The following is a 16,946-nucleotide window of genomic DNA, read 5'->3' as shown; positions in this document are numbered from 1 at the left end:
GGAAAATTCTAGTTGGCAGTAGTTGCAGGAGATACCTAAGTAATGGGGGAATGTCTGTTTTGAAAATGTAATTTCTCACCCAAATAAGAATACTCCTGATTATTATGTAGTATTTGAAAGGTTAGCCTTAGGACTAGGCAGAGAGGAACTTAACAATGGTTAGCTTTTCTAATCATAGATACCGAAAATAGTTGGGGATTTAAGAAGAGTTTTTTTTCAGTCATATTAATTTAGGAAATAAGATATTATTTCTAAGTTCATGGTATGGTATAGAAATAAGGCATGTTTAAAATACTTATCTATTCTCATGTGTTTAAGCTTTTTCAAAAACAGTTGTAGACTCCTGGATGAATCGAAAGCTTTAAAAGGAATTTCTTAAATACAGAAATTAACTCCTTAAGAGCCACTCTGAACTAAAGATCTTGAGAAGTTTTTCCCCAGAGTGAGTATTAGTTGTGATTAGCAAGATGTTAAGATTTCTTTAAGCCATAATATAAGAGAGGGGAAACACATTGCTTTGAATCTTCTCTGAGGATTTTTACTATCTGTGCCAAAAGCTTTAGTTTGTATCCGAATGATCACACAAGTTGGCTTGTAGCAAGAAAGATTTCTCCGTGTTATACAGGGAATTTATAAACTAAGTTGGTTGTTAATTCCATTTTCCAAACTTAGATTCTTTTATTATCCTAAAGCCATTATGTTAAGTTTTTACAAAAGTACCAGAAGTGACACTTGATTTTATTCAAGTTGCTTCTGCTTCAGAAGTGTGACAGTAATTAAAAACTGCATACATTGTACCTTTGTTTTCTTCCTTCCTGCCTCCCTCACTCCCACCCCACCCCAAGATCTGGGTATATTCCTTTTGTAAGAGATGAGTCTTCTTTAAAATAATCAAATGGCCATGGATCCCCACCTCCCAGCCCCCATTTTTGGTTTGTCTCTTCATTTGATTTTTAAAGTAGCAGAGATCTGGACTTGAGAGGTGGTTTTTGTGTAATACTTCTTACCTCCCTCTTTTCCTGTTCCCTTCCCCCATGCTGCTCTTACTGAAGCAGCTGGATTTTTATTTGTGCTTGGGGCAGGGGCAGGGGCGGGGGAGGGTAGTACAGGGGGTGGAGTTAAAAGACCAGATGCATCCTGATCATTTAAAATCCTTGATGTGAATGAGCTAGCAGAAAAAAAATAACTGAACTATACCTGCTCTGTTTTTATAAAGATTAATACTTAGTAATTTTTAAAAAATGAGTTGGTAAATATGCTCTCCTACCCAGTTGACTTTTTCAGAAGCAATTTCTCATTTATTATCTTAGAAATTTTTATACACATGTATATGTGATTTTCTCTTTTTTAAAATAACTTCTAGATTACTTCTTTCCTTTTTAATATAAAATATTTTATTTTATGAATAAAAGCATTTAGATTATTATATGAAAGTATTGGTATTCTAAAGTCCTTATGATAATGACATTTGTACATTGTATTCAGATATACTCTTCGTGTTTGAGTATAAAACCCAGAAAATAACCATTATGAATTTTTTTTTTCTCTTACCAGACTTTCAAACCCCTGGTTGAAAAAAGTATTCCTAGTTCAATCACTGCGGTAGAATTCCTTGTAGATAAACAACTGGATTTTTTAACTGAAGATAGTGCCTTTCAACCCTACCAGGTAAGAAATTTTAGGTTGCTTTTAAAAGTTAGCTAATCTTTAAACTTGACTGACATTCAGATATTCTTTTAAATATTCAGTTCAAGCTAATATGTAGGTGTTCAAGGAAGCCAGTTCATTGAATAAATTCTGATGATAGGATAAATGGTTAATTTATCCAAGAATAGATTTATGTACTTAGAACTTTCTATGAACTTGGCAGCATTTTGTCACTGGGAATACACAAGTGATCAAAATTAAGTAACTGCCATTATAAATAATGTTCATCATTAGGAAATAACTGGTTAGATATTAGTATAAATTTATCTTTTTCTCCAGCTCTAAAGGTTAAGAATTGGGTCAATTAATATAATTAAATGAGATTAATGTTTACTGTATGCATACAATAATGGTAATTCTCCCCATTCAAGTGGGGAGTTTCCTTTAGATTGTCATTAATTGTTCATTTTCTAAATTTTAGTTCCCAGATGCAATTAAAGTACTAATACATTTACTTGGAAAAACATTTTTAGTAGGCATTTAGATTCAAATCATGTGAAGAAACTCATCAAAAATAGTAGGCTAAATGAGATTTTAGATTTCTAGTGAAGTGTTCTATCAGTTAATTTTTTAAGGTAGAAGTAAAAATGCACAGAAATTTGTTTTCTTTGTATATTTGGATTTCAGATTGAATTAAATGTCTTCCATACATTTTTTATTTTAAGTGTTTAAAATAATAGGTAACGACATTGAAAGAAAGGATGAGAAAATAGTTTGACTTTTTTTTTTGTTTGTTTTAATGGAGCTGAAAGTCAGTACTCCTATTTAATTTCAGAATAGTTACTGTTTTCTGAAAATAAATGTAGAGGCATCCTTTCCTAAAATGTAGAGGCATCGTTTCCATGGAAAGAACAAGAGCTTGACTTAATGAGCAATGATTTATTTTGTGTCGACTTACAATACTTAGGGAATTCGAGCAGTTATATGCCTCTTCTGTTAGATCTCCTAAAATGAGATGATAGTTCCCTGAGTTAAATATAATTTTGAAGTCTACATAGATGTGCTTTTGTCCTTTCACATTATTTTTCTCATTTCATTAAATGCCCTAGTTTTTGTACTGTTAGCTTTTGTTCTTTCTTTACAATATTTATAGCTAAAACTCCTAGCAAGTCCCAGTTTAATATTGGAGGTGTTAGAGCTTTTCCCTTGGGTTTTGTTTTGTTTTGTTTTTAATTGTGAATGCCATTTAGCTTACTATAGGCCTTCCTTATTATAATTTGTTTAATTTCTAACAGTCTTTTAGTGGGATTAGACTGGGTGAGTCTAGGTAAAATCAAAGGAACCTTTTAACCCTTAATGTTTTAATTTTGTGGTTGGTGATTAGCAGCACTCTGTAAGTTTCAGCTTGGATTTGATTTAGAGAAGTGAAATCATTATGTAGAAATTACTTTTAAAAATAAACTCTTTTGCCAGGTGGCCTAAAACTCCACAACATGTCTATTAAAATTATAATGATTGAAAGAATGTGCTGACATTTTATAGGGTTTTTGTTTTGTTTTGGTTTACATTTTAAGCTTTTGGATTCTGGTAGTTCTGTCATTTTATTTAAAAAATAGAGGCACAAGAATGAAAGTGTTAAACTTGATTTGGTGAATTGTATAATTGTCTTTGTTAGTAAGCCATTTGTGTTGCTCAGTTAGTATGGGCAGGTTGATCTCTGGCTTGAAAAATATTCTGTCTTCTAAAGGTGAAGTGAGTCTCTTGGCATTTTAACCATTTGTCTTTAACAAATGTGAGCGCTCAGTTCTAGAAAATCAGAAGGAATTACACTAACAGCACTTGATTTAGGGATCCAGCATACCTTAATTTTAGAGTTTCTTAGGAGTTTTAAAAATAATTAGATGGTTTTACAACAGAGCTTTTTAATATGTATTTTAATATATTTAGTTTCTTATTAATCAAGTTAAAAATATATAAGGATATTTTCTCTAATATGTGAGTGATAGACACCTATTTTAACATTTTGAATGAAAATGTTCTCCAGAGACCTAAGATGGCTCAGTCTAGTTTTTCAGATTTACTTATTTAAATGAGTTTGTGAAATACAGCTACATTCTTGATAAAGGAAACAGTTTTAGAGTTTATGTAATTAGAGTGGCTTTATCCCAGAATGCTTTTCTCTAACCACTTGTCCAAACAGTACATTAAATTCCTTGGCATCTTAAACATGGCAGCTGTTACTGGCATAGATTTTGTAAATAGTGTCTTGACATATCTCAACTTTAGGGTAACCCTATGTAAGTCAAAGGGAGCTGGGGGAAAATTGAACACATTTTTTAAATGCTCCTGTTTTTCTCACTTTAAATTTCATGAGGCAATTTCTTCTGAATCTAGATGTTAATTATCCTTTGTAGACTTCTTAAGTGTGATGGGGGAAAACCTTCTTTAGAAATAGCCTTTGTGTATAGAGTGATGGGTACACATAACTTTTATTTTAAAAATTCACACAAATTACTTTGCTATGATATTAAGGAAATGTTCTTGTAGTGAGAATTCCCACCTACCATCTTTCTCCTTGGTTCTCAGCCGTTCTGTAGTAGTATACGCCCTTAAATTTCCTTAATAAAGTTGTGCAGCCCTATTTTTTAATATATCCAAATAGTATCATATTGTTAAGGTGATAGGAAACCATTGACTCAGGATTAATACAGATCATTTCACTTTTAGGTCACTAGTTTGAATCCTATACTTACCTCTGATTTCAATGCATTGCATATCAAATACCATGTATTAAACTTGATCTGGTCACTTTTTTAGTTGGAAAATTGAGGTGCAATCTTCATTTTTACAGTTTTCAGTATTTTGGAAAGAAAGTTGAATGAGGAGAAAAACCAAACCGACATCTTACAGATAATATAATCGATGCATATTAATTAGGTCACTGAAGCAGCATGGTATTGTTAATTCTGTTTTTTCCTTCCTTATGCACACAAATGAGTTTCTGCTTCCTCCTTTTAGATTTCCTGATCATGCCTGGCTGCAGTTAACTTTCTTTGAAGTAGAGGGGGAAGGGAAAAGAGAGGAAGTAGGAGGGAACTCTGCAGATTATACTGTGTCTTTCAACTGGGAAGAAAGAGGAAAAAACCAAGTTATTGATTCTGAAAGATGGCTTTTATAGTTTGGAGTTTTCTTAATATCTATTATTTTTATGGTATTTCTTTTCTTTGGAGGATGATTACAGAAATTTTTAAAAATTGTTTCATTAAAACATGAAATTTTGATCAAGTTAATATAAAAAACCGTTTGAGAATAGAAATATGAACATTGAACTTTTAGCATGATTTTGAAATCATCTTGTTCTGAGTTTTGGCTTCTGGCCATGCACACACCTGCAGTTTTCAGGTCGGTTGCTTCATAGAGGATATAGAAGAGATTATTTCTTACCTGAAAATTGTACATGACTCATATCAACAAATCTGGGTTGGTCTGGCTTGTTAGTCCAGTATTTTCTAGGGATCATAATTCTCTTTGTTTTTAAATGTATTAAGGGATAATATGAAGGGCACTAATTTAAAAAACCATTAGAGATTTGAAGCAGAATGTGTTTGTTCAAAATTATGTCTTATGCTTATCTTATTATATATTAAAATTCATTGTAGTATTAAGGTGTATTCAATAGTATAAGGTAGAATCATCCTACATCCTTCATCCTGAAGGAATGATTCTTTTTTACATTCTGGGTCACAATAAAGTGATTGAAGTTTAGAGATAAGACTGTTATTTCTACAGTTTCTGTCATCATAGAATATAGACACTGAACTGCTTTACTAAACATTAGATATAGTACTCCTATGCTGTGAATTGCTGGCTAAAGGAAAAGGGAACAGGTGGAGCAAACCTGAGTATTTTCTTAGTACCTGAACTAAAAGTTGCTTAAAGACTTGCACAGAGAAGAGTCTTAAAATATTCAGTGAATGATGTATCTGGACTTAATCAGATTTATATATCTATCATTTCTGTATTTCTCAGTGAGAAGGTTGTTTTCCCTGTTTCAGTCCTTTTTGACCCACAGATTTTACATCATTGATGATATAAATTTATTGGCTGTGATTTCAGAATATTTCTAAGGTAGTTTGTTGCTTAACACATCTGGTTTACTAAAAGTAGCTCAAATGGTTGCCTACTATAAATTACCAGTAGTTTGGGAGTGAATGTAGCAGAGACCTGTATTTTTTCCTTCTTAATTTTTGTTATTGTCCTATGGACTTTGGAATTGCTTCACAACCTGGATGAGATAATGCGCATGAGGTAAAATTCAGTCCCTGTCAGCCAAGGTGAACAATTAACTACTAGCTTGGTTGTTACTAGCCAGATGTTTTATTTTCTTGAATTAAATATTTGACATAAATGAGCCATTGACAAATTTTAAAAGTCTTGTTGGTAATCATTTATTTTACGAACAAATTTATTCTAAGCCAGGGTACTATGGTGGCACTACTAGTAGTTTATAGATGGAAGTAAAAAGAACTTCATAATAGTATTGCTTCAGTGGGTAGAGAAAAAAGCTTTATTTTTTAAACTTTTCTTTATTTTCACTTCAGTTGTGTGTAGATCTATCATTTTAAGACTTACATTTCTGTAGAGGAAATGTGATTTTGACTTGGTACAGGATTTATTAGTACAACTGTGTAAATGTTTCTGTCCCAGAATTCTTCTCAGATTTGTTCTCTTCCTGGTATCAAATTACTGTTTCCCATTAATTTAATTAACTAACAGAAAAAAAAAATAAATTGACTTCCAGATAGAACCCAACAAACTGTTGTTGTTTTAAAGAAAGAAATTAGAGTTTTTAAGAAATATTAACTGAACGTTCTATTAAGAGATATCTTTTATAGAAATTTATAAGAAACACTGGAAGCATGCCTTTGAGGATATGGGCGTAGAACACGCCAACCCCACCAACCCCCAAGAATGAGAGTTTTGCGATGTATGTGGTTGAGAGAGGGAGAAACAGGCCCAGAGTAGAGAGGTTAGAGCTCTTAATTTGTGTTCGACTGTTAACTCACTTGATTCTTCCCCAGAAGGGAGTCTTTAAATGGAAATTTTATGCTTAGACTCTACTTCCCTTTGACTTAGGCTTAAATTTTTTTAATGTCTGACCTTGGAAACATCCCAACTGACTTCATTCATTTAACGTTATTTAAATGCTGTGGTTTCCCTATGCACAGCATCCTGCTAGGTGCTTAATGGTTTAAAAAATTAATATACTAAGTCTCAGTACTTATTTTTTCCCAAGTACTTTATAATTCAGAACAAGAACTTCTGTTTGAAAATAGACTTGATTTAAGGAGCCAAAAATACATAGTAAAGACTAGGAATACAAAGAAAGGAGAAATTGGTAGAGATTGAAATGGTTTCTCTGTTGAAGAAGGTAGAACTCCATTTAAATGGAGATGAAAGTGAAAGAGTAAGGTCAGATATTTGGCAGGAGGGACAGCATTATCAGTGAGGAACGGTGGAGGTATATTAGGAAACCGTAGAATATCAGCTAGAGAAGAGGGTTTGACTTTTAATAGTAGACATCATACTTATAAGTAAGTATTATGGAGTCAGATGAAAGAAGAAAAGAATTGCTAAGCACAATTATTAAGTGAATTTTTTAATTTGTAGGCCAAATGAATCATTGGAAGCTTTGAAGCAAGAAAATAAAATTTTCTACTCAAGAGTGGCATCTGATTATTATAATACAGGAGAAGCAGCTAATTGATTGGGTCTTCACTAGAGTCTTTTGTTCTAGAGAATCAGTATAGCATAATGGTTAAGAACTTGTGTTTTGAAGTCAATTCATGCAAACATGGTTTCAAATCCATGCTATTTGCCAGCTATGTGACATTGGGAAAGTCTCAAGCATTCTAAATAAATGGTTCTTTCATGTACAAGTAAAACTGTTGTCTACCTCAGAGTTGTTAGGAAGCTTAAATGAAATATATTGAGCTATTAACTACATAACAAACTGCTCAGTAGAAGGTACTTATCTAGACAGATTCTGAATTTCTCTTTTTGTAAATTGTATCTTACACCTTTTTGGTAGATCTTTGAAACTCCTTTCTCTTCCTGTCATGCATAACCACTGAATATTTGTCTTCCACCATCTGCACTTAACTTTTAACAATCTTTCTTATTTGTTGTCTCTGGAACTCTTAACCATTTCTTTCTACAGCTAATTATAGATCAATTTTTTAGCTGTCTGTACAAGCCTTGGTCAGTGCTCTCTCCTCCCCCCAACCCCTTCAGGGAAGTTTATTTAGATAAAATTCAGTTGGTGACTTGTTAAATTATTTTAAGAAAATGGTATTAGAAAAGATGCAGAACCCTCTCATGTGATATTAACCTCCAAAAGACTCTCTTACCTTTTTTTCCACAGGGAAAGTCAAAGGTTCCATTTACTGCTGATAGTTACTTATATCTTTAAAGAGTGTAAGTGTTATTAAGCAAGTTACAGAATTGTTTTTCTTTATTTGGCTCTGGTGAAAAGCTGTGCAGATCTAGTACTATGTTTTGGAAGTTCTCAAAGCAGGGAATAAGAGTTGGACTATATATGACCTTCGAACTTGCTTCTTAACACTAAAAATTCTGTGAACTTAAGGTGGAAAAACTACCATTCTGACCAACATTAACCTAAACAAGTTAAACCCTAATTATTTTAGTCTCAGAGATAAGAGACATTCCACCTAACTCTAGGTTTATCTCAAAAGGGAAAACTAATGAGTCAGGCAAATCAAAATTATACAGGTTTAGAGTAACAGAATTGTTTGTATTAGTAGTACTTACCAAGAGAGCTTTATTTTTCAGTTTCAATTACTGAGTTATATTTTGACAGAAGTTGAGCACATTTTCAATTAGTCTCTTGAGTTTTTGTATGCATCTTCTTTTTCCATTTCATTTTGCATTCATATTAGCATTTGATTGAAATTTAGAGGTGCATTGTTGCCATAAAGTCAGTAAAATTGAGAACTGTGAGATTGTGGGATATACAGTCTGCCAAGAGTGTAAAAAAAATATAGGATCATAGCCATAGCTGTGAACTGACTGTTGGTGGATTATTGGCATGGTAGGATCAGCATCTGTGGGCAGGCATTGGCCTGGGGGTGGTCTAGAAGATGAGGCCAGAGCAGGAAACTGCTATTGTGTAGTACTTGGCTTTATTCCATTTCTAGTCAAAAGTGACAGCTTGCAGTAGTGGAGCCAAGCTGAAGCCTAGAAAGTAGGATGGACTACAAGAAAAGGGGAACCAGTAGTTAAAACAGTCATTGTACTTCCTTATTTAAGTAGGCTTTTTTAAAATTTAATGTTAGTACATAATGTTTTAATGTACTAACTTTTTTTTAATGTCCCACCTACCTGATTTTTGTATCACTGTAATTTCAAAAATAGTTATAAAATATGCTTTTATTAACATCCTACAAATCAGGTGTGTTGATTTACCCAAATGAATATCTCCTGATATTAAAAAGGGAGTTCTTCATTTGTAAAAATTGGTTGCAAAACTTGATGTGTTGAAAATGTATCCATGGAGTCCAGGAACATGTTATTTTGACTGAAATTTGGCCCAAGTGTGAGCTGTTCTGCAATATTCAGATTAAAAACATTTATAAGTCACAGTCTGCAGTAGTTCTCTCTTGGTCCCAAATCTGCTATGATCATATGCTGAAAAATCTGCCAGTCTCTTTGTAATTTTTTGTGACTGCTGTTATGAATTTAAAGTATGTGAAATTATGCTTGTAGACATCAGATTCAAAAGATGTAAGCCATCTTAGTTACCATTGAGAAAGATTGTCTAATTTCTGCCAGTCAAAATAGGTTGATATTATTCTTATTACCCAATTGCAAGTTCTTACTAAAGCATAGCCCTATTATTTTAAAATCTTAGGATTAAAATTTTTATTTTAGTGTGTTAATATTTCATATTTGTAAAACTTGACAATTTCCAAAATATTTCCATGTGCATTATTTTAGTAACTCCTTATGGTATCCTTATGAGTAAGACATTGTATTATCTTAATTTTGTGTAATGTTTTCAGGATATACATATTTATTTAATTCACACACGTCTTTGAGAAGTCTTAATTTCCAAATGCATAGGTAGCTAAATAGAAACCCACTAAACTAGCTTAAGTAAAAAAGGTGTTGGGGGTAATACAAAGATACAGTAGGCAGTGTCAGGGATAGCTATAGCAGAAAGTACAGCTGAACCTTATTCGGAATAGAATTAGGAACTAGAAAGTCAGGAACGCAAGTCACATATTCCTTCTTCCCCTCTTCTTCAGTGTCCTTTCTGCAGACATGTTTCTTCTGCTTACTCATAGGTTTTGCTTCTCATAATAGTAGTTTCCATGTGACTTTTTTGTGTATCATTGTCAATTCACCAACCTGCCCCCCCACCCCCGTACAAGAACTTTTAGATCTAATATTTGTGTTTATTTGTAAAAGTAGAGCTAGAGAGTGTAGGAGCATGAAAGTCTGAAAGGGGAAGATGGGACGAAATATGAGGAAGGGAGAGACAATATATGACAGCAATTTTTATAGGCAAAGATGGTGAAGTTTAAGGAAGTTGTGACTTCGCATCAAGGTTCATACAGCTAGTGGAAGCTGGCATCATTCTTTATTTGATGCTTTATTTTCTCAGAGTTGACATCTTTCCTAAATATAAAATTAAATTTTTTTGTCATTTTATTGCCCACAATTTCCCAAGACTTTTCAAACACTGGCATCTAGCTATACTCCAAATCTGTGCATCATTTTCAGATCCAGTTTGTTCCATAGGCAGAGAATCCAAACGGATTAAGACATTTTGCACTCTCCTTATTTTCTCAGCTGCCTAATTTTCTTTGCTGTGCTACAAGGTATCCTGAATCCTAGATTTATTCAAGGTTAAAAGTGAAAAGTAATGGAGTCCTTGGGGCACCTGGCTGGCTCAGTGAGTAGAGCATGTGACTCTCTAGGGTCATGAGTTCAAGGCCCATGTTAGTGTGGAGATTACCTTAAAAAATAAGTAAATAAATAAAAGTTTTACCTGGAGTCCTTTTCAGAATCTTGCCAAAAGGATTCTCTCTAAAATCCAACTCTTTTAAGCTTCAGACTAAACGCAAAACAGCACTAGCCCTTAGTCAATAAAAAATAAGGATTGGGGGCCCGTTCATATATTTGAGGGCCTGCTGTGTTGTATTCAGCAATACAAATACTTTGCCTTCATAGAGTTTATAATCTAATGGGGGAAGCACACACAGAGAAATGTAAAAGTAAATAAAGGCAAAATGTGGTCAGTAGAAGACCCAGGGAGGTATACAGAATCTACCCTAGTTGTGGGAGAGGTAGAAAGGATGCCCCTGTTAGAATAGGTGACCCCTAAACTGTCTCAGGATGCATGTAATTTAGTTAAGTAACTAAGACAGCAAGGCTGGATAAGTATATGAAATCCAGTGAATAAGCAGAATTGTGTTGAGTGGTCTGCTTGAATACCTAACCATGCCTTCTTTCCTGTGAAAGTGGACTGATGGTGATGAGGTTTGTTTTGTTTTGTTTTTTAAGATTTTATTTATTTGACAGAGAGAGCTCACAAGTAGGCAGAGAGGCGGGGCCGGGGGAGGGAAGCAGGCTCCCCACTGAGCAGAGAGCCCGATGTGGGGCTCTATCCCAGGACCCTGAGATCATGACCTGAGCTGAAGGCAGAGGCTTTAACCCACTGAGCCACCCACGTGCCCCGATGATGATGATGAGGTTTTTTAAACCATATTCATTTGGCTTAGCCACCTGACTGACTTCAAACTCATTGTCTTCATAAAGTAGAATAATAATGTATATTTGTTTAAAAAGAAGCAAACATCACCATTTTAGCCACTTAAATATATACTTCATTGACATTAAGTGCATTCACAAAATTGTACAGCTATCGCCACTAGCAATTTTCAGAGCTTTTTTTTATCACTCCAAACAAACTCTACTCCTTAAACAGTACGTCCCCATTTCCCAGTAACCCCAGCCTCTGGTTCTTCTAGTGAGAAGCAGTCTCAGCATCCTGGGACAGGGTCCTGCATGGGGCTCCTTGTTAAGAGGGGAGACTGCTTCTTACTCTGCTTATACTCTCTCTTTCTCTCTCCCTGACAAATAAATAAAATCTTAAGAAAAATATTTATGACACCATTTTACATGCAGACCAAACAAAATAGAACAGAGGTTACCAGAGGCTGGGGTTACTGAGGAGAGTTTGTTTGGAGGACCCGGAGCTGAAGACAGACACTTAACCGACTGAGCTATCCAGGCATCCCAGTATCATAAAATACTTGTCTTTTTGTAATGTTCTTATTCCACTTAATGTTCTCAATGTTGAAGCATGTGTCAGAATTTTATCCTTTCTGTGGCCATATAATTTATTGTATGTATATACCACATTCTTTTTTTTTTTCATTCATCTGTTGATGGACGTTTAGGTCATTTACACCTCTAGGGTATGGTGACTAATGCTGTTCTGAACATTGGTGTACTAATTACTGAGTCCTGCCTTCAATTCTTACGGGTATATACCTAAGGATGGAATCGATGAAGTATTTGGAATTTTATGCTCTACTTTTTGAAGAATAGCCAAACTGTTTTCCGTAGTATCTGCACCATTTTATATTCCTACCAACAGTGGTTTCATATCTGTAAGAACACTTGTTATTTTCTATTGTTTTAATAGCTATCCCAATGGGTGTGAAGTTCTTTGCCCAATTTTCAAATTAGTTATTTGTTGTTGAATCCAAGGGTTCTTTCAGTCCTTTACCACATATAGATGTTTTCCAAATATTTTATCCCATTCTTTGAGTTGTTTTTTCTTTCAGTAGTGTTTTTTGATGTACTAAGTTTTTAATTCTGATGGAAGTTCAATTTACCTATTTTTGTTGTTGTTGTTGTTCTTTTGAACGCCTATGCTTTCCTATTATATCCAAGAAATGTTTACCAACTCCAACATCATAAGAAATTTCCCCTGAGGGTGCCTGGGTGGCTCAGTTGGTTAAGTGTCTGCCTTCGGCTCAGGTCATGATCCCAGGGTCCTGGGATTGAGCCCCGAATCAGGCTCCCTGCTCAGTGGGGAGCCTGCTTCTCCTTTTCCCTCTGCCTGCTCCTCCCCCTGCTTGTGCTGTCAAATAAATAAATAAAATCTTTTTTAAAAATTTCCCCTGAGAATTTTATAATTTTAGTTCTTACATTAAGGTCTTTGACTCACTTTTTTTTTTTTTAAAGAATTTATTTATTTACTTGACAGACAAAGATCATAAGTAGGGAGAGAGGCAGGCAGAGAGAGTGGGGGAAGCAGGCTCCCCGCCGAGCAGAGAGCCGGATGCGGGGCTCGATCCCAGGACCATGAGATCATGACCTGAGCGAAAGCAGAGGCTTAACCCACTGAGCCACGCAGGCGCCCCCTTTGACTCACTTTTAATTAAACTTTTTATGGGACATAAGTTTAAGTCCAGCTTAATTCTTTTGCATGTGGATGTCCAAGTTGCCCAGCACCATTTGCTGAAAAGATTGTCCTTTTACCATTGAATAATCTGGGCACCCTTGTCAAAAATCAGTTGACCGTTTATTCTAAAATTTTATTTTGGAGCTGTCTGTTCTATTTCCATAGTCTATATGCCTGTCCTTATGCTACTACCACACTGTTAATTACTTCGGGTACCACTTTTTTTTTCCACTTTTCTTCAACTGTGTAATTTGGCCAAATGATTGTTAACCCTAAAGATAAATATTTAAAGTGTACTATTCAGCCTAACTGTTGAAATTTTCTGAAGCACCTGATCAGTCCTTTTGGGGTATAACTTCTGTCATGTAAATTATTAGACATTAGCCTTGTAGAGAAGGTATGTTTTTAAGAGTCGAAAAAAAAATCAGTGATTGATGAACTATATAAGATAAAGTTATTCATTCATTCCTGTGTGCCACTTTGCTAGATATTAGGATTTATTTATTTTAGATATTTTATTTTTATTTATTTGATAGAGAGAGCGAGATCAAAAGTAGGGATAGAAGCAGGCAGAGGGGGGAAGGGGAAGCAGGCCTCCCGCCGAGCAGAGAGCCTGATGTGGGACTCGATCTCAGGACCCTGAGATCATGACCTGAGCGAAGGCAGAGGCTTAACCCTCTGAGCTGCCCAGGCACCCCAGGTACTAGGAATTTAAAGACAGATAAAATACTTGGTTTTTGTTTGTTTGTTTGTTTGTTTGTTTTTTCAGGTAAGGGGGAGGGACATAATTACAGCAATATGCTGAAAGTTCTAAAATTGAGGGATGTTTATACTGTTCTGTGCTATGGCCTCAAATGATGCAGTAACACCAGATATTTGCCTGTTTCTTTTTCTTAATTTTATTTTTTCCTCAGAAGACAATGATGGGAAAGAGATAAGGAAGGGTAATAGTACTAATAATATTTCTCAATAGGGTACTGTAGTAGGATTTTCTAGCAAAAGAAAACCAAGTGTGTGTGCGTGTGCACACGCACGCGCGTGTGCGTGCACGCGTTTGTGCACACATGCATGCTCCAAGCTTGTGTAGACAAAAAAGGAGGTGGAGGGAGTAGTTTTAAGGAGTTGACTTGTAGGAACTGGCAAGTCTGAAATCCACAGGGCAGGCCAGCAATCTGGCAAGAGTTGATTTTGAGTCTGAAGACAGTCTGGAGGTAGAATCCTTTCCTCTTTGTAGAACATCATTCTTTTTTCTTAAGGCCTTCAACTAATTGGATCAGGCCCAAATATATTATGGAGGGTGGTCTGCTTTACTCAATGTCTGCTGATTGAAACATTAATCACATCTAAAAAGTACCTTCACAGCGACATCCAGACTGGTGTTTAACCAAACAGCTGGGCACCAGAGCCTAGCCAGGGTAACATAAAGAATTACCAGTATAGGGCATTATTGATATTTGATTCTTTGCTTGGTAGTTAATTGTAGGATGTTAGGCTTCTCTGGCTTTGGCACAGTTAAGTGTCTTTACTACCTCTTCTCAGTTGTTATGCTAATGGAAGAAAAACATCCTCACACATTTCCTTCCCTCCTCTTTACTTAGAGCTTTTGGGCTGTAGATTAAGATAGCTGGAAAATTTATAAAATGACCTAAATGTGAGAAAGTATCATTCCTTTCTAAATGTTACCATAGTTTTTGCTTCTTCTTGAGTCTCTGGTGCTATTACTGGTTCCCTACCAATCCAGTTTCATTCCAGATCACTTTCTTACATCACTCACATTCTCCAAGACATAGTTATTTGATTATTAATCATAATGCATAATATTTTCCCATCAGACTTACAGTTGAATAGGTATACCTATATATCTTAAATATATGGGTGATGTAAAACAGTATGGATTAAAGGAATCCCGTGTTTCTCTAGATATTCTTTGCCTGGGAGTCAGGTACTCTACATGGGAATAACTTGTTATTGTTCCCAATTAATAATCCTTCACCTCTCTGCCATTTCTAGAAATTAAAAATTCTGTAGAACAGAATAAAAAATCTGTATAGGTAAGGCTTCCTCATCTATGTATAGACTTCAGACCTAGAGCCTTTCAGACATTATCCAATATGCGGACTTCAAAACACAATACCTCAGAAGGATTTCTTTTTTTAAGATTTTATTTTTGGGGCACCTGGGTGGCTCAGTCAGTTAAGCGTGGACTCTTAATTTCTTTTCTTTTTTTTTAATTTTATTTATTTACTTGAGAGAGAGAGAGAGAATGCACAAGAGAGGGAACATCAGAGGGAGAAGCAGACTCCTCGCTGAGCAGGGAGCCCAATGTGGGACTTGATCCGGGGACCCCAGGATCCTGACCTGAGCCAAAGGCAGTTGCTTAAGCAACTGAGCCACCCAGGTACACTGGACTCTTAATTTCAGTTCAGGTCATGATCTCAGAGCCCTGAGATAGAGCCCCATGTCAGGCTCCACGCTTGGCACAGAGGCTGCTTGGTATTTTCCCTTGCCGCCGCCCCCCTTCTGCCCCCCGCTTATGCTCTCCTCTTTCTTATATAAATAAACTTTTTTTTAAAGATTCTTTTTTAGGGGTGTCTGGGTGGCTCAGTCATTAAGTGTCTGCCTTTGGCTCAGGTCATGATCTCGGGGTCCTGGGATTGAGCCCCACATCAGTCTCCCTGTTCCATGGGAACCCTGCTTATCCCTCTCCCACTACCTCTGCTGTATTCCCTCTCTTGCTGTCTCTCTGTCAAATAAATAAAACCTTTATTTAACAAATAATCTTTTTTTTTTTTTTAAATCTCTGAACTCAGTGTGGGGCTTGAACTCATAGCCTTGAGATCTTGAACTCAAGATCAAGACGCACAGGCTCTACTGACTGAGTCAGTCAGGTGCCCCTAGAAGGATGATTTTTAAATCTTTTTTTCTCCCATATCCACTTCTGTTTTCAAGGAATTAAGTTCCATCACATACTAAGGATTCCTTCCAGTGCTTAAAAAGCTCATTGTTGAGAATTTTTCTTAATGTTTATTGCACATACATTGTATCAGTCAAGCAAATTTGCCTTAGTTGGTATCTTCTGACTGGCATGTTGTTTGTGTTGTGGAGGATTATGAGACTCTGCTCTGGCCAAAAGTGTAGTTAATTAATGATGTTCACTATCAGCACTGTAAAGGAGTGGGCAGAACAACTGGTTTGTTTTTATTGGTCTCGATCACTTCCTAGGTATCCCTTTCCCATTTTGTCTTGTTCCACAAATAGGTGTTAAGTATATATATTTGTACTAAAATTTTTATTAATGCAGTTTGGATGATAGCACAATTTGGGTAACTGCCTTTTGCCCCCCAAACTCCATGAACTTTATAGTATCTGATTTAGTGCCAATATTGTTATAATCAGAAATAGTTTACAAATGAATCAAATTTAAAAGTAAAGAAGAACCAAAATCAGCATTTAACAGTTAAATGAGTTACCATAGTTTTTGAAATTCTGTTTTAAGATACATAATCATTTGCATACATTCACATATATAAAGTATATCTTATTACGGAATTTTGGCTCTTCCCATGGGAGGAAAAAGTTTACATCTATTAAAGTATCAGACCTTGGTAGTAGCACAACAAGCCAATTTGGAGTCAGATCCTAACTCTGCTGCTTATTCGAACATTATGGCCTATAAAATTCAGGTGATAAAAAGAATCTTTAGGTAAGAGTTTAAAAATAAATAGGTCTGGTTAAGTAAATCTTAGGTCATGACATATGTGCTTTCAGGAAGCCCATTAGAGGTAACTTTTTAAATCCC

General features: G+C 35.3%; 1 protein-coding gene across 9 annotated transcripts in view; it reads left to right on the top strand.

Moving 5' to 3' along the window:
• Positions 1-16,946, top strand: part of JMJD1C (jumonji domain containing 1C) — a gene marked incomplete at its 5' end in the record, with an annotated part of 325,008 nt that overhangs the window by 232,462 nt on the left and 75,600 nt on the right. For all 9 annotated transcript variants that reach the window (XM_082720126.1, XM_082720120.1, XM_082720122.1 and 6 more), the window contains one exon: positions 1,555-1,668. Coding sequence is in view for 2 of the 9 variants with exons in the window: in XM_082720119.1 (XP_082576245.1) it covers positions 1,555-1,668 (114 nt within the window). The remainder of the gene's footprint in view (positions 1-1,554; positions 1,669-16,946) is intronic.

Source organism: Mustela nivalis, assembly GCF_964662115.1.
Source record: "Mustela nivalis genome assembly, chromosome: 2".
NCBI classification, from domain to species: domain Eukaryota; kingdom Metazoa; phylum Chordata; class Mammalia; order Carnivora; family Mustelidae; genus Mustela; species Mustela nivalis.
This window is presented reverse-complemented; position numbering and strand designations above follow the sequence as displayed.